Here is a 24,140-nt window from a genome sequence, read left to right as displayed (position 1 = left end):
AAATATGACTGTAACCGAAAGGCAACTGTTCCCTTCTTTTTCAGAGGCGAGCTGCTGATAATTTGAGAAGACATCACCAATATCAAGTAAGTTATTTTTATATCTTGAAACTTACACTAAAATAAAGCACAATCCCCTCTTTTGAACTGACTCTGGAGAGATCATACTGAAGAGCAATTCTCTCATTTTCTAATGCCTCAGGAAGTTATGCGGAACCTGGTAAAGCGATATGTTGCCGCAATGATTAGAGATGCCAAAACTGAGGAAGGTCTGACAGAGGAGAACTTTAAGGTAACCACTTTCATCTTTGTCACTAAGAGGTGGATTCTACAGAGTGTGGAAGCAGGGCAGCCCATTTTAACTCAGAGCTGGAAATGGGGGCCGTGTGTTCTGAGCAAACCTTTCTGCCTTCTTCTTTTTTTTTTTTTTTTAATTCAAGCCCTACTGAATTATTTTTTTTTCAAGTGGTAAAATTTCTTTTCAAAATACACTGCATTCAAACAGACTTAATCTGAAAGATCAAGAAGACTTATTTGGACAGAGAAAATCCTAGTGCCTCGTGGCGTTCTGATTGCTGATTTCAGCCATAGGCTTTTTGAAATTTTGATTTGATTTCTAAACCTGAAACGTTTAGTAACCAATGGTCTGAACACAACAAAAGCCTTCTTTGTGTTCTGCACAGCTTTGGTAGAGGAAAATTTAAGGTTTGAGCTTTATTGGAGCTTACAAATGTAGTTTTTCTCCCTGAGTTGTTGTTGTTTTTTAATTATATCAGAGTAAAAAAGGTAGAATACATGAAATACATAGTTCTTATCTCATGGTATAAAATGCCTTTGTTACTCTGCATGGGTTGTTAGGAAGTCTCCAGACAAGAATACTGGAGTGGGGATAGATCCAGGGATAGAACCTGGGTCTCCTGCATTGCAGGCAAATTCTTTACTGTCTGAGCCACCAGGGATTTTGGACAACTGACTAAAAGTCAATAAGATCTTATAGGCAAAAACAAAAACATATAAAAACCCTATAGGAGACACTGACAAAGAAAAACAGCAGGCTTGACAGGGAATAAATATAAGCAGCCAATTAGGTAAGAAGAGAGATAAATTGCAAAACAAAGCACAGGTTAAAAGTTGACTAGGATCCAAAATGTTCTTTGTAGCCACAACATCCAAATTTTGGAGTTAAATGATTCCTGACACTTAGGGTGATGGGTTGGAGGCAGGAGGCCACCCCAAAGCCCACCAGCAGGTTAGGACTGAGAATTCAGTTGTCCAAAAAGATGAAGGGATGAATCTAGGAAATGCTGTCTATTCACCAATTCCAAGGATTTAGTGGCTGACCCAGATGTTAAGAGAAAATCAACTCCAGGGTAATAAACGATTGAAAATAACTGCCAACTCTTGGAAGGGTAGACTCCACTTTAATTATTTAGTTTTAGATATTCCTGTGGACACCAAAATGTTCCAATATTAAAAATCTCGAAAAAACAAAAAACAAACCCCTACAATCCTGAGAGGATGTGAGATGACTTGAAAGCAGATGCATATTTTGGAGAGAAAGTATTTGAAACTGTAGTCCCAAAGAAACCCAACATCCCCCCACTACAGAGTGATGGGAAAGAAAACTCTTATGGTTTCTTTTACATTAACCTTAGGAAGTCTCCTTTCTACAGAACTGTGATAGGAAAATTGCTAAATCTACTGCTAAATCACTTCAGTCGTGTCCGACTCTGTGCGACCCCATAGATGGCAGCCCACCAGGCTCTGCTGTCACTGGGATTCTCCAGGCAAGAACACTGGAGTGGGTTGCCATTTCCTTCTCCAATGCATGAAGTGAAAAGTGAAGTCACTCAGTCGTGTCCGACTCTTCGCGACCCCATGGACTGCAGCCTACCAAGCTCCTCTGTCCATGGGATTTTCCAGGCAAGAGTACTGGAGTGGGGTGCCATCGCCTTCTCCGATAGGAAAATTAGGAGACATCAAATAGATACAAGTGCATTGGAGAGCATTGACCATCCTGAATGGAACCACAGCGGAGTGGACTCCTAGCTCTCAGAAACAAGTGAAGACGTGTCAGATCCATATATGAAATGAGCAAATAATAGCTTCCCAACATTTATTTGTTTATGTCACAAACTAATTTCATCATTTTCCTTTTCACTTAGGAACTCAAGCAAGACATTTCTAGCTTCCGCTTTGAAGTCCTGGGGTTATTAAGAGGAAGCAAACTCTCCACGGTCCAGTCTGCCCAGGGCACCAAGGAGTCTTCTAACTCCGCAGACTCGGATGAAAAGAGTGATAACGAGGGTAGCAGCAAGGACAAGAAAAAGAACTTCAGCCTCTTCGACCTGACCACCCTCATTCACCCGCGGTCGGCGGCAATTGCCGCTGAAAGACACACCATTAGCAACGGCTCCGCCCTCGTGGTGCAGGAGCCCCCGAGGGAGAAGCAGAGAAAAGTGAATTTTGTGACCGATATCAGACACTTTGGGTTGTTTCACAGACGATCGAAACAACACGCCGCCGCCGAGCAAAACGCAAACCAGATCTTCTCCGTTTCAGAAGGGGTGGCCCGCCAACAAGCTGAAGGACCCCTGGAGAGGAGCATCCAGCTGGAGTCCCGAACTCTAGCTTCACGGGGTGACTTGAACATTCCGGGGCTCAGCGAACAGTGTATATTGGTAGATCATCGAGAAAGAAATACAGACTCCCTTGGTGTACAGGTGAGCAAGAGAGTGTGTTCATTCAAGTCAGAGAAGGTGGTGGTGGAGGACACGGTTCCCATCATACCAAAGGAGAAGAAACACGCGAAAGAGGAGGACTCGAGTGCAGACTATGATGCAAACCTCACAGACACCATCACCCACGAAGACTATGTGACCACAAGGTTGTGATACTTGACCCAAGAAAGCGTTTCTCATCTGTAACACACATTTTCCGTAGTGAGCTGGGTGGTGGGGGGAGATGTTTATCAGCGAATTAGCTAATGCTAACTTACACTTTACAGCATTTATCAACTGGGGCATATTAACTGTGTCATGTTTAAATAAGGCAAAGGCTATCCCAAACCCTTGTTTTGTTACCCGCTTTTGCTTTCACAATTTGTTTTACAATTTTTTTGTTGTTGGTGTTAATAAATAAATGCACCTTGTATTCTTGTACTGTTGCGATAACCCACAGGAAATTTTTAGCTCTTTTTCAATTTAAACAAAACTAACTTACTACATGTGGTAGTTGACTCCTATAATAGGATATTTTTATATGCAAAAAAAATGTAGCTGAAATAGTAGAGCTTTTCATAATTTTTCAGGGTCTCTAGAGATGGTTACTCATTAAGGACTTTTCACTGAGCCAGAAAGTTTGGCTTTAAAACACAAATATTATCCAATTATTTCTTAAGAATATGTAAATATCATGCATAATTTAAGCAAACACGTCTCCTTCTCATGGAATCAAGATCAAGCTCTTAAAATGAAAGTCAGGTATACGTTCTAGAGTTTTAGGGTGTCCAGTTTTTGCTCTTAGTAATTAAAAAAAAGTTTGTTCTTAATACATGTCAATGATTTTTAATGTTTTGTCAGAAAATAATTTTTAAGTTTGTTTTTAATGATCTTTTTCAGACTCACCTGCAAATTATATAAGTATGAGGCTTTGTGAATAAAGAGAATTTCAAAAATGTGGCAAAAGATCTCAGTGCTAGAAAAGAATAACAATAAAGTACAACACCTTAAACAAAGCAAGATGATTGCAGGTTCATAACATCCAGGTGAAAATGAATTCGTTCTAATAATCTAAACCTAAGCAAAGTTACACCCTGTTTTTAACCAGTGCAACATTGCTATAATTCAAAAGAGGTACAAAAACCACACTGCCTCTCGGAACACTAACAAAGACCAAGCAAAATGATGTGCACACACAGGGTTTACTGTGGCCACTTCTGAGATGCTGAAGTTTGGGAGCGAATGAGCTGGATAAACTCCATAAATGTGTGTCCCTTTTGTAAAGCAAAAGGAAGGTACAAATTTAAAGATGAAATGGATTTGACTCTTTGACAATTACATGATGGAAGCTAGTAGATTTTTTAAAAAATGGATTTCTTAGGGGATGTCAGAATTCAACCTGGAATATTAGATTTTAGTTTATAGGAAAGCAAGAGGCCCTGAAATGCTGAACATTCCGAAATCTGGATTTTGTTGAGGGATTGAGGAATGGGTCAGGGAGCTTTAGAGTAACACAATAAGCCTAATGAATGTTCTGAGTACTTCAACAACACCTTCAGCTCAAGTAGGTTAGAACACAGAATAAGCCCTGGGAGATAGTGGAATACTTGAATGTTCTAAATCAGACATAGAGTAGTAGGGGAATCATAGTACTAGTCTCTGTACTTGTGATATTTTTCAGTGATTCCTTTTTTGCTGTCTCTGTTGTGTGTGTTTTCCCCTCGACCGTTAAGATCATATATGTATATATCACCATGATACATTCTTCACCGGAAATTTAAGTTCAAATTTCCTCTGTTCCTTCTGGTAACACCACCAACAATAAAAGCAACCAAAAATTTTTTTCCCCGTAGCTTATTTATATCAGAGGTTAGGGTGCTGATGTTTTATAGGTGAACATGGTGATAACAGAGGACCTTTAGAGCACATAACACCTTGCTTTTCAGTGTTCCAAAAATGATGGTTTCTAACAACTCCCAGATGTCACTGACAGAGGTATTTATGGGTTTAAACAAAATACTGGATATTGCTTGTACTGGCTATCCTAGAATTGGAGATTATTCTAAATATGTAGCAATATTGCTGCTGCTGCTGCTAAGTTGCTTCAGTTGTGTCCGACTCTGTGCGACCCCATAGATGGCAGCCCACCAGGCTCCCCCATCCCCGGGATTCTCCAGGCAAGAACACCAGAATGGGCCGCCCTTTCCTCCTCCAATGCATGAAAGTGAAAAGTGAAAATGAAGTCGCTCAGTCGTGTCCGACTCCTAAGGACTCCAGGGACGGCAGCCCACCAGGCTCCTCCGTCCATGGGATTCTCCAGGCAAGAGTACCGGAGTGGGCTGCCTCTGCCTTCTCCAATGTTAGGTGGCATTAATAAGGAGGAACAGTAGGGAAAGAATAAGAAATGATCAAAGAAAAGTAGGATTGCAAAATAAAGGGATGATATATTTTTGAGATTTTTTTTAAGTGAGTAATTTGAGGTTTATTTTGATTTCTATTCATATTTCTATCAACAAATTTCTAAACACCAGAGAGAGGTTTGACATCACACTTTAATTTGTGTAAAACAATGTTTCTTGTATTTCATGCCCTCTGGATCTTCTTATTGCTCACCTATATTTATGTACTTATTTATTGGCAGGGCTGGGTGAAAGAGGATCTAGAAAATTCAATAGAACTTTAATAGAAGTAGGTTCAATTCATAAGACTTCACCTACCATAGATATGTTTGTAAAAAACCCCTTACAAGAAAGAATGCTATAAAGATGTACCTCACTGTTTGTGATAGATGTATTCTTGAAAATATCTGTGTAAATAAATCTATATTAACTTTGGTAGGGAACTGACTGTGGAACAAAAAAGATAACGTTGGTGAATTATTTTGTAAAATGATGAATTATTTTTCAAAGTGATAATCCTCCCCAAAATGTAACTGTTTCATAAGTTGGATATTTGTATATCAAAATTTCTTAAATTAGATATTTTATTTATGGGCTGGCAATTAAAATACTGCAAAAGCATACTCATTTTCTTGCCTTGACCTGGACAGCAACCCGACACACTTCAAACAATGAAATTTCTTGGGTAACTGTGGGAGAGCAAAGAAAAATTTGATGAAGAGTTAAGGTTGGTAAACTTGTCATATTATTCTGAAATAAGCAGTCAAATTTTCAGTTGATGTGTAAGGAATATAGATAACCTAAAATATAGGTAACCTAAAAACACACTCTTCTACTATTCAATAATCCTTAATAATTCTGTAAATTAATTGAGTGATTGTGCAGTCTCATGACTATTGAAGACCAGACATCAAGCACTGAAATCTGTTCATTCTAAGTTATTTATGCATTGTGTCTGCAGCAGAATCTTCTACATTTTAGACACCTGCCAGTTTTAACAGTTAAGGTAGCAACCACAAAACAACCTAGCGAAAACTACCCATGTATCTTTATAAACGTGTTCAAAATGACTCAAATTTTTAAAAAGCCTAATTTACTTGTATATTTCACCACTTTGAAAATTATGTTTTCAGTTTAGCTTTATTGTGTTTTTTTTTCTTATAATCTCCAAAATTCAGAACTTCTAGTAACTGTAGAATTTAGAAATCTAATATAGCTGTCAGTCTCCTCAAACTGAACTCCAAAAAATATTATTCTAATTATTTTACAATATGTTACAATGTATTTTGTTTATGTAGCTTATATAGTTTTAAAAATTGAAAACCGTGTTAAATAATATCTCTATCTATAACTGGAGAAACTCAGGACATTTATGGCAAATTTCCGACTTTACCAAGTTACTCAATGGCTAAGTTAGAACTTGAAGAAAAACCCTGCATCTAGACATTCAGAAGACACCAAGTCATAAATGTATGAATGCATCTTTATTTTTGTGGAATTTGGTTTTCTTTGCCCTCTCCTTCAGTAGAAAATATTTATAGTTGTTCAAATTTTCTATGACTAAAATTTTGAGTTAATATCATATTACACTTTTATCCCTACAGAATTGTAGTCACAGATTTTTTTAAAAAACTGATTTCTTAATGTTTTCTAAAAATGCATTGTTCAGTACTTTCACTTCACCTGTAGATTATGTGACAATTCTATATGCACACTGGTGATGTTAATAATAAAATGTATCAACTAATATTAACTGAAAAATGATGGAGCTGGGAAACATGGAGGGGAACCCAAGATCAAGACCATGGGACCAGGGCTATGCATGACCATGAATTCACTGGGCTGACAAAACAGTGAAGCTGTCACTTCAATGCCAGTAAACTTCACCAGCAGCAAAACCATTAGTTTCCATTAGAGCTGGCCTGTCCAATACAGTAGTGACTAGCCACCTATGGTTACTAAGTACTTGAAATGTGGCTATAGGTGTAAAACACATACCAGGTTTCAAAGACTTAGTATGAAAATAATGCAAAAAATTAATATTTATATTGGTTACACGTTGAAATAATATTTTGGATGCATTGAGTTAAAATGTACTAATGAAGTTAGTTTTAATTTTACGTTTTTAATGGAGCTACCAGAAGATTTAAAAATACCTGTGTGGCTCGCATTTGTAATTTGCACTACAGTTCTTTTGGACAGTAATGCTATTTGATTCACTCAATTCATTTGTTTTTTGTTTGTTTTAATTTAAATTTATTTATTTTAATTGGAGGCTAATTACTTTACAATATTGTATTGGATTTGCCATACATCAACATGAATCCGCCACGGGTGTAGACGTGTTCCCCATCCTGAACCCCCCTCCCACCTCCCTCCCCGTACCATCCCTCTGGGTCATCCCAGTCCTCATTTGAATTCCATGGGTAAAGTTTATGTATTTGACTACTCAGATATTTTGATATGGCTGGACTAAAGTGTGTCTTGCCTTCTTGATTTCCAGTATCCTAATTGGAATCACTGCTAATTACTTGTTCTTTATATGTTTTCCATTGCTGTTGCAAAGATATTAACATACGAATATGTACAGATTATGTTTTTTAATTGTTTTTCTCAAGAATGGGATTATCCTATACTTATAGCTTAGTGACTTTGTTTTTCATCAAACAGGGTATCATGGATGCCTTTTCTAGAGTCATTTAATGTAACAGAGCTATTTGAATCCATTCAAAGAAAGCCCCTCAGTAGGTAGTTGCTTTACCTACTGAAATGCATGTATAGGCTATTCTAAAGGCTCTTTCGGAGAAGGCGATGGCACCCCACTCCAGTACTCTTGCCTGGAAAATCCCATGGACAGAGGAGCCTGGTGGGCTGCGGTCCATGGGGTCGCTAGGAGTCGGACATGACTGAGCCACTTCACTTTCACTTTTCGCTTTCATGCATTGGAGAAGGAAATGGCAACCCACTCCAGTGTTCTTGCCTGGAGAGTCCCGGGGATGGCGGAGCCGGGTGGGCTGCTGTCTCTGGGGTTGCACAGAGTCGGACACGACTGAAGTGACTTAGCAGCAAAGGCTCTTTAGAAGAGCTACTTATTGGGTCAAATGTGAAATTTTGAGGAGTACTTGAGAGACCAGGACGATGCGTTTTGAAAGGCAAATATGCTCATTTCTCTCCTCTGATCAGTCTTGCAGAGCTGTCTCCCAGGTGTTTAAGTGCGGATTCCACAGCTAGACCTTCATCAAACTAGACCTGCTTGATGGTACCAGCAGCATTTCTCAGCATCATTCTTTCCTACTCCCTAAACTTCAGCCATCCTGGACTTTGTTTCATTCTTTAAGACTTAATGTCTCTCTTTCTCCAACATTTCCAAATACTGTTCTTCCAGGTTTGAATAATAATTGGACTAAAAACATTATTACTTTAAAGAATTTTCTTTAACATAGGATTTTAAATAATTCTATCATTTTTATGGTTTCCTTTAGGTCTAATTGTTTTATGAAATGTCTTTTTCCTTAAAGATGATCTTTTTCATAAGTCTGCAGATAATGATTCGGCTTCTCCACTCTGGGAGTAAGAGTTCATCTGCACTGACTTCCTTTCAGGCCGTCAACTAATTTAGAGAGGTTTAATTTACTCCCAGGAAATAACTCACAGAGTTGCTTCACCATTCATAATACAAACTGCCCTGTGGCCTGGAAGAAGGCAATAAGTTGCTATTTTTTCATAGCCACTGTGAAGCGACCACAAGTTGTATATTTCACTTGTTCAGACTTCATCTGCTGATATTTGAAGTTTCTGGATGAAAATGTTCCTATCAGTCCCTAAAATATCAAATAATGCTAAATCCTCTTTCTAAAGTTCTAAGTACCAAATAAATAGGAAAGTGGAAATGTGGAAAAAAATAAAGACACCATAAAATGTTCAGTGAATGGTTATTTCTTCATTAAAAATAGTTATTTTTAATTAAACTTAAAAATATTTTAGATCATTATTGATTCATATGCAGTTGTAAGAAATATTAATAATACAGAGAAATTTCATGTACAAATTATCCATTTTCCTTTCAACAGAAACTTCTTTCAAATCTGTAGTCTAATACTGCATAATATTGACATAGATATAACCCACCAGTCTTGCTCAGATTTTTGCAGTTGTACTTGTGAAGGTGGACTTGTGTGTGCACCTAGTTTTGTACAATTTTATTTCATATATATGTTTTTGTAGCCACAGCCATAGTCAAGATTAAAAACATTTTCATGGCTACAAGGATATCTGATATCACCTGTGTTTAACCACATCCACATTCTGCTGCTGCTACTGCTGCTAAATCGCTTCAGTCGTGTCTGACTCTGTGCGACCCAATAGATGGAAGCCCACCAGGCTCCCCCGTCCCTGGGATTCTCCAGGCAAGAGTACTGGAGTGGGGTGCCATTGACTTCTCCGACATCCACACTCTAACTCCTCTCAATTTCAAATCCTGACAGTCTAACTTGTTCTCCATTTTTATAATTGTGTCATTTCAAGATTGTTATATATGTGGAATCATATGATATGCAACTTTTGGGGATTAGTGTATTTCACTCAACATAATTCTCTGAAGATTCATTCAAATTGTTACACTATTAGTAATTTGCTCCTTTTTTATTGCTGAGTCTTATTCCATGATGTGGATGTACCATAATTTGTTTAGCATTTTACCCACTGAAGGGCATCTGGGCTGTTTCTGGTTTTTTTCTATTACAAATAAAAAGTTGCAATGAACATTCATGAACAGATTTTGGTATGACCAGGACTGTGACTGCTGAGTAGCATGGCAGTTGCATGCTTAGTATATAAGAAACAGTCAACCTGTATCCTTGTTTAGCCATACCATTTTACATACTCACCAGCAATGTAGGAGTGGGTCAGTTTCTCCACATTTTTGCTAGTATTTGGTGTTTTCACCATTTTTTATTTTATACATTCTGATAGTTGTGCTATGACATCTCATCGTGGTTTTAATTTGCACTCCCCTGATGACCTTGTGATTATCTTCCATGTGTATGTCATCTTAGTGAAGCTTCTATATGTTTTTTTGTATGTTTTCTGATGAAATTATTTGTGCTTTTTTTTTTTTTTTTTAGTGCTGATGTTTTTCAGTGTTCTTTTTATATGCTGGGTGCCATTCTATTGACAGATATGTGTTTTGCAAATATTTTCTCCCAATCTGTAAGTCATCTTTTAATCCTCTTAACAGGGGCTTTTTGCAGAGCAAAATTTAAAATTTTTATCAAGTTCAACTTTTCAGCCTTATGTTTCATGGCAGTTGTAAGAAGCCTTTGTCCAGGCCTAGATCATGAAGATCATCTCCAGTTTTTTTTTCTCCCCAAAATCTTTATACTGTTATGTTTTAAATTATGTTTCATATTTAACAAAACTATTTTTCCTAATTTTTTCCGAGTACTTTAGCATATATTCAGATTTATGGAAAAGAAATCATCTTGAGGAGTGCAATCACACAGATAGAGAGGAAATGAAGAAAGGGATTGCAGACAGGTAAACCTGCAGGTGGTGGTGAAGTCGGGGTGACAAAAGGAAAGTTTAGTAAATAATTTTTATGACATAACAACTGACTCGGTTACTCAGAAACTACAGCCAATCTTTTCTGAAGTTTGAAAAAACAAAACTCAAATTATTTCAGTTCCATTGCATTTCTTCCAACTTCCTGAATCAGATAAAGAAGCAATAAGGAATGAGAAAAACTGTTGTGATGAAACTGAAAACTAGAAACATGAAATTTTTCAAATGCACTCATTCATGAAATCCAATTGCTGTTTGTAAAAGGCTGAGGTTTCTGAAATATTACCTGATCCTCTGTTTTCTGAAAAACAATTACTAAATTTGAAGGTAGTATGTATGTACCATTAAAATTACCAATCTTTTTTTAAAAAATGCTTCTTTGGGGCTTTAATAGAGCACCACCACAACAACAAAAAAAATAATTTGATTATAAAAAGTAAGGTAATTCATTAATGTAAATTTAAGAAAATTTGAATAATGAAATTAAAAATACATGAGAATATATATGACCCATTAAACAAGGCAATTAAGTGCACACAAAAAATAATGATTCAATGATTCAGTGTGGCATAAAATTCCCATGTTAATTAAAGTCATTTCTCGGACTTGTATTAGAAAGAAAAATTACTAATAACTATAAAAATACGGACCAGAATTTTGGCTAAATCACAATTTCTCTTTCTAATACAAGCCTGAGGAAATACGGGACCCCTAGGCGGCACAGTGGTAAAGAATTCACTTGCCAATGCAGGAGACGCTGGAGACCCTGGTTCTATTCCTGGGTCGAGAAGATCCCCTGGAGGAGGAAATGGCAACTCACTCCAGGACTCTTGCCTGAAAAATTCCATGAACAGAGAAGCCGGCCGGGCGGGCTACAGTCCATAGGATCACAAAGAGCTGGACACAACTAAGCGCGCACGCGCACGCACTAAAGGAAATACGGCAAGTAACTGAATAGCAAGAGAAACAACTGGAATCCTCAATAAAATTCAAAGTTTCTGCTTTACAAAAGGCAAAGTCGGAAACTGTAACTCAACTCATATTGAGTGATATGTTAATAGATCTTAAATTTTGCTCTTACTTTCTATCATTTCCTATCCCTCCTCCACACTGCTAGAGATTCAGCCCTGTGGCAGACAACAGGGATAAAAAGACGACGTGCCCTTTCTGCAGGAGCTCACAAAATCAAGTCTGGAAAATCTCACTTACGTTTTACATTGTCAGATATTAGTAACTCTATTGTTCTTCATACAGCTGGCGGTTAGCAGTCGGGGTTTATAGATTGGATTTCTTATTCAACATTCAGCAAGTCATGTGAAAAGACACTGTTTTGTTAAATGAGGTATGTATTTTAGTTTTCTTTGTGGTAGAACTGTAATAAGAAATACTGAAGAGACACAGTTTTTAATTCCATGCCTAAAAATTAGGTAATTGGTGATATGCTGACCAAATGGCATCTTCGTATTGTAGCCTTTTGTCACAATTATTCCTTCATTCGAAAACATTGATTAAGCACACATTTTGTGACAGACATTGCAATACATGCTAACAATAAAATAATAAATCAAGAGTCACTGAACTAAAAAAATAAAGTTAATCTTCTGGAAATAACAATTCAGTCTGATGAGCATGATGGTGTCTCTGGAGAGCATTTAGGGAGAGCATCAAGCCCAGTATGGGTAGAGAGGACAAGGGCTGTCTATGTCAGTTCTCAAAGATGAGTAATAGTTATTCAGAAGTTGGTTTTTCTCCTGGGCACAACTGAAAGTCATTCAAGAATTTCTTATAGGAGTTTGTCATGACAAAGTTCTCTTGACATAGAGATGGAAAGAGATGTGAAAGTCACCGTGTTTTGCGCTGCAAAATTAAAGGGAAGTGAGTCCTTTCAATTCTGTGAAAGGATTTTTTAGGATTTCGCTTAATGGTTTTAAATAGCCCAGTCTCCTATCTGCAGGTGATAAATGGGTCATTTTTCTTCAAGTTTTCTAAAACCAAACAAGTCAATGTAATTCTAATTGGTTTTATCTTTTAAAAAAAAGCTGAATATGGTTTATGTTCAATCATAATAAATTTGGGGGCCATTCTTAATCACCTAATGAGTAATTATCTTTTTTGAGAGTTTTATTGAGATATAAATGCACATTCCACACAATCATTCATTTAAAGTATAAAATTCAATGGTTTTTACTATATGCACAGATATGTACAACTGTCACCACAGTCAATTTTAGAAAATTTTCATCACTTCAAAAAGAAACTGTACCTTTTAGCTATCACCAACCTATTTTCCAGCCCACTCATCTCCAGCCCTAAACAAACCACTAATTTCCTTTCTGGTCCTATAAATTACCTAGTCTGGAAATTTATATGAATTTTGTTTTCAAGGCTCATGACATGTATCAGCACTTCATTTCTTTCTACTGCTAAGTAACATTCCATTGTATACATATACATTTGGTTTTTATTCACTTGTTTGCTGATGGACATTGATTTCTTTACACCTTTTGGCTATTATTCCCCTGGAGAAGGAAATGGCAACCCACTCCAGTACTCTTGCCTGGAAAATCCCATGGACGGAGGAGCTTAGTAGGCTAACAGTCTATGGGGTCGTAAAGAGTCAGACACGACTGAGCGACTTCATTTTCAGCTGTTATAAATAATGATGCTATAAACTTCATATTTAAGGTTTGTGTGGACATATGTTTTCATTTTTCCCCCCAATAGTTATCGAGGAGTGGAATTCCTAGGTCCTATGGTGACTGCATATAATTGACTGAGGAACTGCCGGACTGTTTTTGACAGTAGCTGCACCATTTTACATCCCAACCAACAATGTATGAGAATTCTGATTATCTGCTTCCTCATCAACATTCTTTCTCTCCAGATTTTTATTCTAGCCATCCTACTGGGTGTGATGTAGTATTTATGTGGTTTTGACTTGCACTGAAAACTAATGGTATTGAGCCTTTTTACCATGTGCTTCTTGGCCATTTGTACAACTTCCTTGGAGAAATGTCAATTCAGATTCTTTGCCCATTCTTAACTGGGTTATTATCTTTTATTATTGAATCTTAAGGGTTTTTAATTGTATATACAATTTGTACATACAAATCCCTTATCATATATCAGATCAGATCAGATCAGTCACTCAGTCGTGTCCGACTCTTTGCGACCCCATGAATCACAGCACGCCCGCCAGGCCTCCCTGTCCATCACCAACTCCCAGAGTTCACTCAGACTCATGTCCATCGAGTCAGTGCTGCCATCCAGCCATCTCATCCTCTGTCGTCCCCTTCTCCTCCTGCCCCCAATCCCTCCCAGCATCAGAGTCTTTTCCAATGAGTCAACTCTTCCCATGAGGTGGCCAAAGTACTGGAGTTTCAACTTTGGCATCATTCCTTCCAAAGAAATCCCAGGGCTGATCTCATTCAGAATGGACTGGTTGGATCTCCTTGCAGTCCAAGGGACTCTCAAGAGTCTTCTCCAACACCACAGTTCAAAAGCATCAATTCTTCGGCGCTCAGCCTCCTTCACAGTCCAACTCTCACATCCATACATGACCACAGGAAAAACCAGAGCCTTGACTAGATGGACCTTTGTTGCTAAGTAATGTCTCTGCTTTGGAATATGCTATCTAGGTTGGTCATAACTTTCCTTCCAAGGAGTAAGCGTCTTTTAATTTCATGGCTGCAGTCACCATCTGCAGTGATTTTGGAGCCCAGAAAAATAAAGTCTGACACTGTTTCCACTGTTTCCCCATCTATTTCCCATTAAGTGATGGGACCAGATGCCATGATCTTCGTTTTCTGAATGTTGAGCTTTAAGCCAACTTTTTCACTCTCCTCTTTCACCTTCATCAAGAGGCTTTTTAGTTCTTCTTCACTTTCTGCCATAAGGGTGGTGTTATCTGCATATCTGAGGTTATTGATATTTCTCCCGGCAATCTTGATTCCAGCTTGTGCTTCTTCCAGCCCAGCGTTTCTCTTGAGTACTCTCATATATATGACTTGCAAATATTTTCAACCCCTCTATGGGTTATATTTTCATTTTATTGATGGTGTTTTGTGAAAAACAAAATTTTTAATTTTGATGAAGTCCAATTTATCTATTTTTCTTTTGTGGTTTATGCTTTTGGTCTCATATCTAGGAATCTGGTGAACATGTCATGAATATTTAGCCACATGATTTCTCCCAAAATTGTTATAGTTTTAGCTCTCACATTTAGGTCATTGATCCATTTGGAGTTAATTTTTAAATATGCAGTGAGATAAGGGTCCAATCTTATTCTGGTTAGTAAGAGACTAACCAGTTACCTCTGCATGGTTTGTTGAAATGCTTTTCTTTCCTCATCAAAAGGTCATGGTACCCTTATCAGAAATCAGTTGACCACAGATGTATTCAGTTCAGTTAAGTTCAGTTGCTCAGTCGTGTCCGACTCTTTGTGACCCCATGAACTGCAGCACACCAGGCCTCCCTGTCCATCACCAACTCCTGGAGTTCACTCAAACCCATGTCCATCGAGTCAGTGATGCCATCCAACTATCTCATCCTCTGTCATCCCCTTCTCCTCCTGCCCTCAATCTTTCCTAGCATCAGGGTCTTTTCAAATGAGTCAGCTCTTCACATCCGGTGGCCAAAGTATTAGGGTTTAGGCTTCAACATCAGTCCTTCCAATGAACACCCAGGACTCATCTCCTTTAGGATAGACTGGTTGGATCTCCTTGCAGTCCAAGTGACTCTCAAGAGTTTTCCAACGCCATAGTTCAAAAGCATCAATTCTTCAGTGTTCAGCTTTCTTTATAGTCCAACTCTCATATCCATACATGACTACTGGAAAAACCATAGCTTTGACTAGACGGACCTTTGTTGGCAAAGTAATGTCTCTGCTTTTGAATATGCTATCTAGATTGGTCATAACTTTCCTTCCAAGGAGTAAGTGTCTTTTAATTTCATGGCTGCAGTCACCATCTGCAGTGATTTTGGAGCCCAGAAAAATAAAGTCTGACACTGTTTCCACTGTTTCCCCATCTATTTCCCATGAAGTGATGGGACCGGATGCCATGACCTTAGTTTTCTGAATGTTGAGCTTTAAGCCAACTTTTTCACTCTCCTCTTTCACTTTCATCAAGAGGCTTTTGAGTTCCTCTTCACTTTCTGCCATAAGGGTGGTGTCATCTGCATATCTGAGATTATTGATATTTCCCCCAGAAATGTTGATTCCAGCTTGTGCTTCTTCCAGCCCAGCTTTTCTCATGATGTACTCTGCATAGAAGTTGAATAATCAGGGTGACAATATACAGCCTTGATGTAATAATCTTTTCCTATTTGGAACCAGTCTGTTGTTCCATGTCCAGTTCTAACTGTTGCTTCCTGACCTGCAAATAGGTTTCTCAAGAGGCAGGTCAGGTGGTCTGGTATTCCCATCTCTTGAAGAATTTTACAGTTTATTGTGATCCACACAGTCAAAGGCTTTGGCATGGTCAATAAAGCAGAAGTAGATCTTTTTCTTGCTTTTTTGATGATCCAGCCGATGCTGGCAATTTGAACTCTGGTTCCTCTGCCTTTTCTAAAACCAGATTGAACATCTGGAAGTTCACAGTTCACATATTGCTGAAGCCTGGCTGGAGAATTTTGATGTATGCATGAACTTCTTTCTTAACTTTCAACTCTATTTCACTGAAATATATGTTTATCCTTACACTTTACCACACCATTTGATTATTGTTACCTTATAGTAATTTTGAAATCTCTTACTTGATTCTTCTTTTTTAGCATACTTTTGGCTATTCTGGGTTCCTTGAAAATCCATATGCATTTTAGAATCAACTTTTCAATTTCCACCAGGAAGCTAGTGAGATTCTGATAGGGATTTCATTGATTCTGTAAAATAGTTTATGGATTATTACAATTTAAGGAATGTTATATCATCTGATCCATGAACAGGGTATATTTTATTTAGATTAAAAAAATTTTTAACAATGTTTTATAATTTTCACAGTAGAAGTTTTATATTTATTTTTCTGAATTTATTCCTAAATATTTTATTTTTTATGATGCTATTATAAATGAAATTATAAGTATCTTTTAAGGTTCTCAAAAGTCAGAAATTATTGATACACAAATACATAAAAAGTTCACCAATGTTATAAAATACTACATAAAGTGAAATTTCTGTCCTCTGTTAGCTTAGAAACTTTTTTCTAAGTATGATGCAATCTCTGAGAATCCAATCTCTTTGATTAATAAAGCTGTTTAACTGCTCAAATTGATTCAAAGGTGGCATATATAAAAGCCAAGGTTAAAATATATTACATATTTAAGCACAGGATTCTCTGTACTTATTCAGAAATCCTCCTCTTGTCTCATTTTAATCACCTTGTGTAGTATGTATATAACTTTTGTCAGTTTAAATTTCAGTGTAGTTACATGTGTTAATGACATGTTGGTACTTATACCAAAGCCTAGCATGTGATCCATCTCACCATACCATAAGATAAACATAAACTCCCCATTTTTCATTTTTAGAAGGAAGTTTCAAACTGGTATGTATGTGTACACTGGTATGTATGTGTACACTGTAGTTTGTTGATGCTAATATAGATGAAATAACTATATAGGAGATGTCATTTATGGATATATAATCACAATCTTACTGATAATGAGAAATGAAGAGTGGAAAAGTAGATTAAAAGACTTTACTATTTTTAATATTTGTAATTTTATTATATGCTTAATAATGGTTTTTTTTTTCTAATATGGAAAGTATGTCTATGAATTTTACCAGAGATTATGTTCATCTTATTATATAGAACAAAAAGAAGATGTAGCTGTTTGGGAGGATTTGTTTCCATGTTACTTCCTTAGGTGAGGCCATAACCAAACTAAGTGGTAAGTTGAAAAAAAGTGGTATGAAAAGAAAAAGATGAGTGACTGCATCAGAAAACTGGGTCCAAGATATCTGAAGATTAAGATTCACTGTAGATGAAAAAAAAGGTGAGAATGGAGACCGCAACAAGCAAAACTTCACATCCACAACTGTGCTCCTGACAGCGCCTCATGCACTGGCCTTTATCTGCTCTTTCTGTTTCTATCAAGGACAATTAAGAAGAAAAAGACATGTGTGTGTGTGTGTGTGTGTGTGTGTACAGACACACACTAAACTGAGTGGGAATCTGGTTATAATCATGTTTAACAAATGAAGATAGCCAAACCCATCTTCCATTCAGATCAGTTGGCCAGAATTCCCTGCTTTGGCTATTATACTTGAAAGCAAGTTCAATTTCCCACTTTATCCTAATGTCTTTACTGGCTCATTTGTAAAACGAGAAAATAACAACTTATTCTGAACCAAGCTCAAGTTATCATTATGATTTAAAAACTGGAAAAAGGAATGAAAAGCGTTTTATCAAGTATAAAAAGCTCTGTGTGCATGATTTTCTTTTCATTACATAAGGGTAACAACACTAAGGAATCCCAAAGGATTGAGGATTAAGTGGTATATAAGTTTCCTGTCATATGACTCAGATCAAAATAAAACTATGTAACACCCTAAGGAAGAGCTGCAGGCCAAGAAGATTTCATTGCAACCTGGTCTAATTTATTAATGTGGCAAAATAAAGCAGTGTTTGCCGGAGTGGGTGTAAGAGGCTCTATCTGGAGAAATGCCATAGAGAAGAGAAAGGAGTGTCAGAGCAGCCAATCTGGCATTTCCCATCACATATCACCCTGGAAAAGAGGGAATCTTAGTCCATTGACAGATCATTCAGGTCCCAAGGATAAAGCTGATCTAGTTTGGAGATACATGAAAGAAGGTATGTTTCCTATGCCTCTGATACAAGCCCCACACTTTTCTTTCCAATCCTAGTGATGTCCCCTTGTGGCTTTAATCATGGAGCAAATGCACTACCAACGTTGAACCCTGTGTCCAGTTCATGTGACAGCTATAACCATGCAGATAAGACATAGGAACCTTGACTGTAGAAAGCAAACTCCTGAACTTGAGTTACCTGAGTCTGTGAGAGTTGGGGCCATGACTATAGGTGCAGACAAAATTAGATTCCAGACACTGTAGAAAAAGAGCCAGATACTGAATTATGACAAATTAATTAAAGTGACAGCATCACTGACTCAATGGATGTGAGTTTGAGAAAATTACAGGAGATAGTGAAGGACATGGAGAAGGCAATGGCACCCCACTCCAGTACTCTTGCCTGGAAAATCCCATGGGCGGAGGAGCCTGGTGGGCTGCAGTCCATGGGGTCACTAAGAGTTGGACACAACTGAGTGACTTCACTTTCACTTTTTACTTTCATGCCTTGGAGAAGGAAATGGCAACCCACTCCAGGGTTCTTGCCTGGAGAGTCCAAGGGACGGGGGAGCCTGGTGGGCTGCCATCTATGGGGTCACACAAAGTCAGACACGACTGAAGCAACTTAGCTGCTAAGTGAAGGACAGGGAAGCCTGGTGTGCTGCAGTCCGTAGGATGGCAAAGAATCAGACATGACTTATCGATTGAACAACAGCAACAGTTAAAAGTGAGGCCAGCTTGAGAGATCTCCTGGTGGAAGACCCCCAGCTTGTCTTTCCCAGGTGCATATTTTGTATCACTGGGCTTATTTACTATTCTATTACCCATGGCTATTATTATTATTGCCAAATCTCATTTTACACATTACATTGAAGACCTAAGTTACTAAACAAAGAAAGTAAAAGGATCACAGATGTTATCCACTTGGGCTTAGACCAGACTTTGAAATTTACTGAAATAAAACAAAATGTATATGCAAACAAAACCTATGTCTACCCTGTTTTTGTTTGCTGGTTGGTTGGTTTTGTTTTGTTTTTAAAGACCAACCCAAACTGGTGATGAGAGACATGAAGAATTCAAGAAGCATGCTCTCATCTCTGGCCTTGGCAGATGAACAGTTCAAGGGATGAACAGAATAAAGAGAAATAACTTAACAACCTAAAGGTCATAGCCAGAAAGACAGTGGAAAGTCATTGTCAAATCTTCAAGTGGTCAAGTAACATAAAGATAGAATTCCTCTGGGAACAGGAATGAAGAATAGAGTACGTGAAGCAAGTTAACATGAGATTCACGGAGTAGAGGAGAAATATTCTGAAAGGTGCATTAAAAATTGAAAAGGATTTGCATGCCCAGCTTCCTGCTCTGAAGAGACATGCAATGTTGAGTACGACTCACATCTGCACTGCAGGGCTACACAGGGAAGTGGTTTCCTCAGGCGAGAACCAAGGATTCGGGAGGTGAAAATTAGTGGAAATTATGTTTAAAGTAGTGGGTGATTATTTTAAACTCATTTATTCCCCATGAAATAAATGAAGAAATATTTGCTCCAGAATTTAAAATGGAAAAGCTTGAGGGAGAAATTATGGAAAAGAAGAGATGACTGGGAAGACAAACATGAAAGGAAGTTAACTTTATAACAAGGATAAAAAAAATAGGGTGGCTCCAGTGTGTTGAAATCTTTCCTTAAATAACAGATTTTTTCTAAGTTCTGGTGGATTTGGGAAGAAAGTGGAGACATTACTCATATTACTATACCTCCTGGGAAAAATCAGACTCCTCTTTGATTAGGTGTTTCTGAGAGAAACAACCTCAGGTGAGCAGGGATGTAATAGGTTTTATTAAGTGTCTATATGTATAACTGAATCACTTTGCTATTCCCTTGAAACTAGCACAAGATTGTATTAACTAAATTAACTATTGGAGAAGGAAATGGCAACCCATTCCAGTATTCTTGCCTGAAGAATCTCATGGACAGAGGAGCCTGGTGGGCTAGAGTCCATGGGGTTGCAAAGAGTTGGACACGACTGAGTGACTTCACTTTCACTTTTCACTTTCATGCATTGGAGAGGGAAATGGCAACCCACTCCAGTATTCTTGCCTGGAGAATCCCAGGGATGGGGGAGCCTGGTAGGCTGCCGTCTCTGGGTTCGAACAGAGTCGGACACGACAGAAGCGACTTAGCAGCAGCAGCAGCAGCAGCAGCAGCAATTAAAAATATTTTTTAATCAAAAAAATTTTAAGAGTCTAACCAAGAGTCCTAAATAGTAGTGCATGCTCAGTCACTTTAGTCGTGTCCAACTCTCTGCGACCCATGGACCATGGCCCACCAGGCTCCTCTGTCCATGGGATTCTCCAGGCAAGAATACTGGAGTGGGGTGCCATTTCCTTCTCCAGTGATAAAGTGTGAAGTGAGTGAAGTGAGTGAAGTGAAGTCGCTCTGTCGTGTTCAACTCTTTTCGACCCCATGGACTGAAGCCCACCAGGCTCCCCTGTCCATGGGATTTTCCAGGCAAGAGTACTAGATTTATTCATTTGTTGAGTGAAAACATTAACTGAAATCATCATTTGTAGTGCCTTAAAAATTATTGCTAAAAACTAGGAAAGAAAAAAAGATTCGTTAAGACAGTGACATAAGATTATTCAAAAGGTATTAATGGATCCAGTGCAATTTTTATAAGATGTTATTTTCTAGCTCTCAATTTTTATAATACTTAAAAAAAGTCACGACTATCTAAACTTTTTCCTAGCCATTAATTTATGTGTTGCTTCTCTGTGTATTTTCTGCCTCATTGACTCTAAAATACCACTCCATAAGGCAGGAGCTTTATCTATCTGGTTCACTCTATTTCTGGTGCCTAGAATAGTGTTTAGGATATTTGAATATACCTAATAAACATTTTATAATAAAGTTTGAAATATTCCTTCATACTGCCAAGTTTACCAACCATCCCAATTTTCTCTATCAATAAGTCAAAGAAGTAGAAATGGTCAAATGCATAAACACTCAATGGTTTTCTAAAATCACCATTTTTACAATCAGTTCAGTTCAGTTCAGTTGCTCAGTAGTGTCCGACTCTTTGCGACCATGTGGACAGCAGCATGCCAAGCCTCCCTGTCCATCGTCAACTCCCGGAGTTCACTCAAACTCATGTCCATTGAGTCAGTGATGGCATCCAACCATCTCATCCTCTGTCATACACTTCTCCTGCCTTCAATCTTTCCACAATCAGGGTCTTTTCAAATGAGTCAGTTCTTCGCATCAGGTGGGCAAAGTTTTGCAGTTTCACCTTCAGCATCAGTCCTTGCTATGAATATTCAGGACTGATTTCCTTCAGGATGGGCTGGTTGGATCTCCTTGCAGTCCAAGGGACTCTCAAGAGTCTTCTCCAACACCGTGGTTCAAAAGCATCAATTCTTCGTCACTCAGCCTTCTTCACAGTCCAACTCTCACATCCATACATGGCCACAGGAAAAACCATAGCTTTGACTAGATGCACATTCGTTGGCAAAGTAATGTCTCTGCTTTTGAATATGCTGTCTAGGTTGGTCATAACTTTTCTTCCAAGAAGCAAGGGTATTTTACTTTCATGGTTGCAGTCACCATCTGCAGTGATTTTGGAGCACCCAAAATTGAAGTCTGTCACTGTTTCCCCATCTATTTGCCATGAAGAGATGGGACCAGATGCCATGATCTTAGTTTTCTGAACACTGAGTTTTAAGCCAACGTTTCTCACTGTCCTCTGTCACTTTCATCAGGAGGCTCTTTAGCTCCTCTTTGCTTTCTGCCATAAGATTTTTGTCATCTGCATATCTGAGGTTATTGATATTTCTCCCGGCAATCTTGATTCCAGCTTGTGCTTCTTCCAGCCCAGCTTTTCTCATGATGTACTCTGCATATAAGTCAAATAAACAGGTGACAATATACAGGCCTTGATGTACTCCTTTCCCTATTTGGAACCAGTCTGTTGTTCCATGTCCAGTTCTAACTGTTGCTTCCTGACCTGCATATGATTTCTCAAGAGGCAGGTCAGGTGCTCTGATAGTCCCATCTCTTTAAGAATTTTCCAGAGTTTGTTTTGATCCACACAGTCAAAGGGTTTGGCATAGTCAATAAAGCAGAAGTAGATGTTTTTCTGGAACACTCTTGCTTTTTCGATGATTCAATGGATGTTGGCAATTTGATCTCTGGTTCCTCTGCCTTTTCCAAATCCAGTTTGAACATCTGGAAGTTCACGGTTCACGTACTGTTGAACCCTGGCTTGGAGGATTTTGAGCATTACTTCACTAGTGTGTGAGATGAGTGAAATTGTGTGGTAGTTTGAACATTCTTTGGCATTGCCTTTCTTTGGGATTGGAATGAAAACGGACCTTTTCCAGTCCTGTGGCCACTGCTGAGTTTTCCAAATTTGCTGGCATGTTGAGTGCAACACTGTCACAGCATTATCTTTCAGGATTTGAAATAACTCAACTGGAATTCCATCACCTCCACTAGCTTTGTTCATAGTGATGCTTTCTAAGGCCCACTTGACTTCACATTCCAATATGTCTGGCTCTAGGTGAGTGATCATACCATCGTGGTTATCTTGGTCGTGAAGATTTTTTTTGTATAGTTTTTCAGTGTATCCTTGCCACCTCTTCTTAATATCTTCTGCTTCTGTTAGGTCCATACCATTTCTGTCCTTTATCGAGCTCATCTTTGCATGAAATGTTCCCTTGGTATCTCTAATTTTCTTGAAGAGATCTCTAGACTGTCCCATTCTATTGTTTTTCCTCTATTTCTTTGCATTGATCAATGAGGAAGGCTTTGTTATCTCTTCTTGCTATTCTTTGGAACTCTGCATTCAGATGGGTATATCTTTCCTTTTCTCCTTCGCCTTTTGCTTGTCTTCTATTCACAGCTATTTGTAAGGCCTCTGCAGACACCCATTTTGCATTTTTGCAATTTTTTTCCTTGGTGATGGTCTTGATCCCTGCCTCTTGTACAATGCCACAAATCTCCATCCATAGTTCATCAGGTACTCTGTCTATCAGATCTAATTCCTTGAATCTATTTCTCATTTCCACTCTATAATCATAAGGGGGTTGATTTTCATACCTGAATGGTCTAGTGCTTTTCCCTACTCTCTTCAATATAAGTCTTAATTTGGCAATAAGGAGTTCATGGTCTGTGCCACAGTCAGCTCCTGGTCTTGTTTTCCTGACTGTATAGAGCTTCTCCATCTTTGGCTGCAAAGAATATAATCAATCTGATTTCAGTATTGACCATCTGGTGATGTCCATGTGTAGAGTCTTCTCTTGTTTTGTTGGAAAAGGGTGTTTGCTATGATCAGTGTGTTCTCTTGGCAAAACTCTATTAGCCCTTGCCCTGCTTCATTCTGTACTCCAAGGCCAAATTTGCCTGTTACTCCAGGTATTTCTTGACTTGCTACTTTTTCATTCCAGTCCCCTATAATGAAAAGAACATCTTTTTGGGGTGTTAGTTCTAGAAGGTCTTGTAGGTCTTTATAGAACTGTTCAGCTTCTTTAGCATTACTGGTCGGGGCATAGACTTGGATTACTGTGATATTGAATGGTTTGCCTTGGAAATGAACAGAGATCATTGTGTCGTTTTTGAGCGTGCATCCAAGTACTGCATTTTGGACTCTTTTGTTGACCA

The 24,140-nt window shown here is 38.2% G+C and overlaps 1 protein-coding gene across 1 annotated transcript in view; it reads left to right on the top strand.

Annotated features, from left to right (window-relative positions):
- The window catches only part of TRPC4 (transient receptor potential cation channel, subfamily C, member 4), a 207,420-nt gene extending 204,249 nt beyond the window's left edge, over nt 1–3,171 (top strand). The window contains exons 9-11 of the mRNA XM_010835641.1: nt 45–86; nt 202–291; nt 2,165–3,171. Of these exons, the coding sequence (XP_010833943.1) occupies nt 45–86; nt 202–291; nt 2,165–2,893 (861 nt within the window). The 3' untranslated portion in view covers nt 2,894–3,171. The remainder of the gene's footprint in view (nt 1–44; nt 87–201; nt 292–2,164) is intronic.
- The last annotated feature ends 20,969 nt before the right edge of the window (nt 3,172–24,140 follow it).

The sequence above is a fragment of the Bison bison genome, unplaced genomic scaffold (assembly GCF_000754665.1).
Source record: "Bison bison bison isolate TAMUID 2011002044 unplaced genomic scaffold, Bison_UMD1.0 scf7180017864048, whole genome shotgun sequence".
Lineage (NCBI taxonomy): Eukaryota > Metazoa > Chordata > Mammalia > Artiodactyla > Bovidae > Bison > Bison bison.
This window is presented reverse-complemented; position numbering and strand designations above follow the sequence as displayed.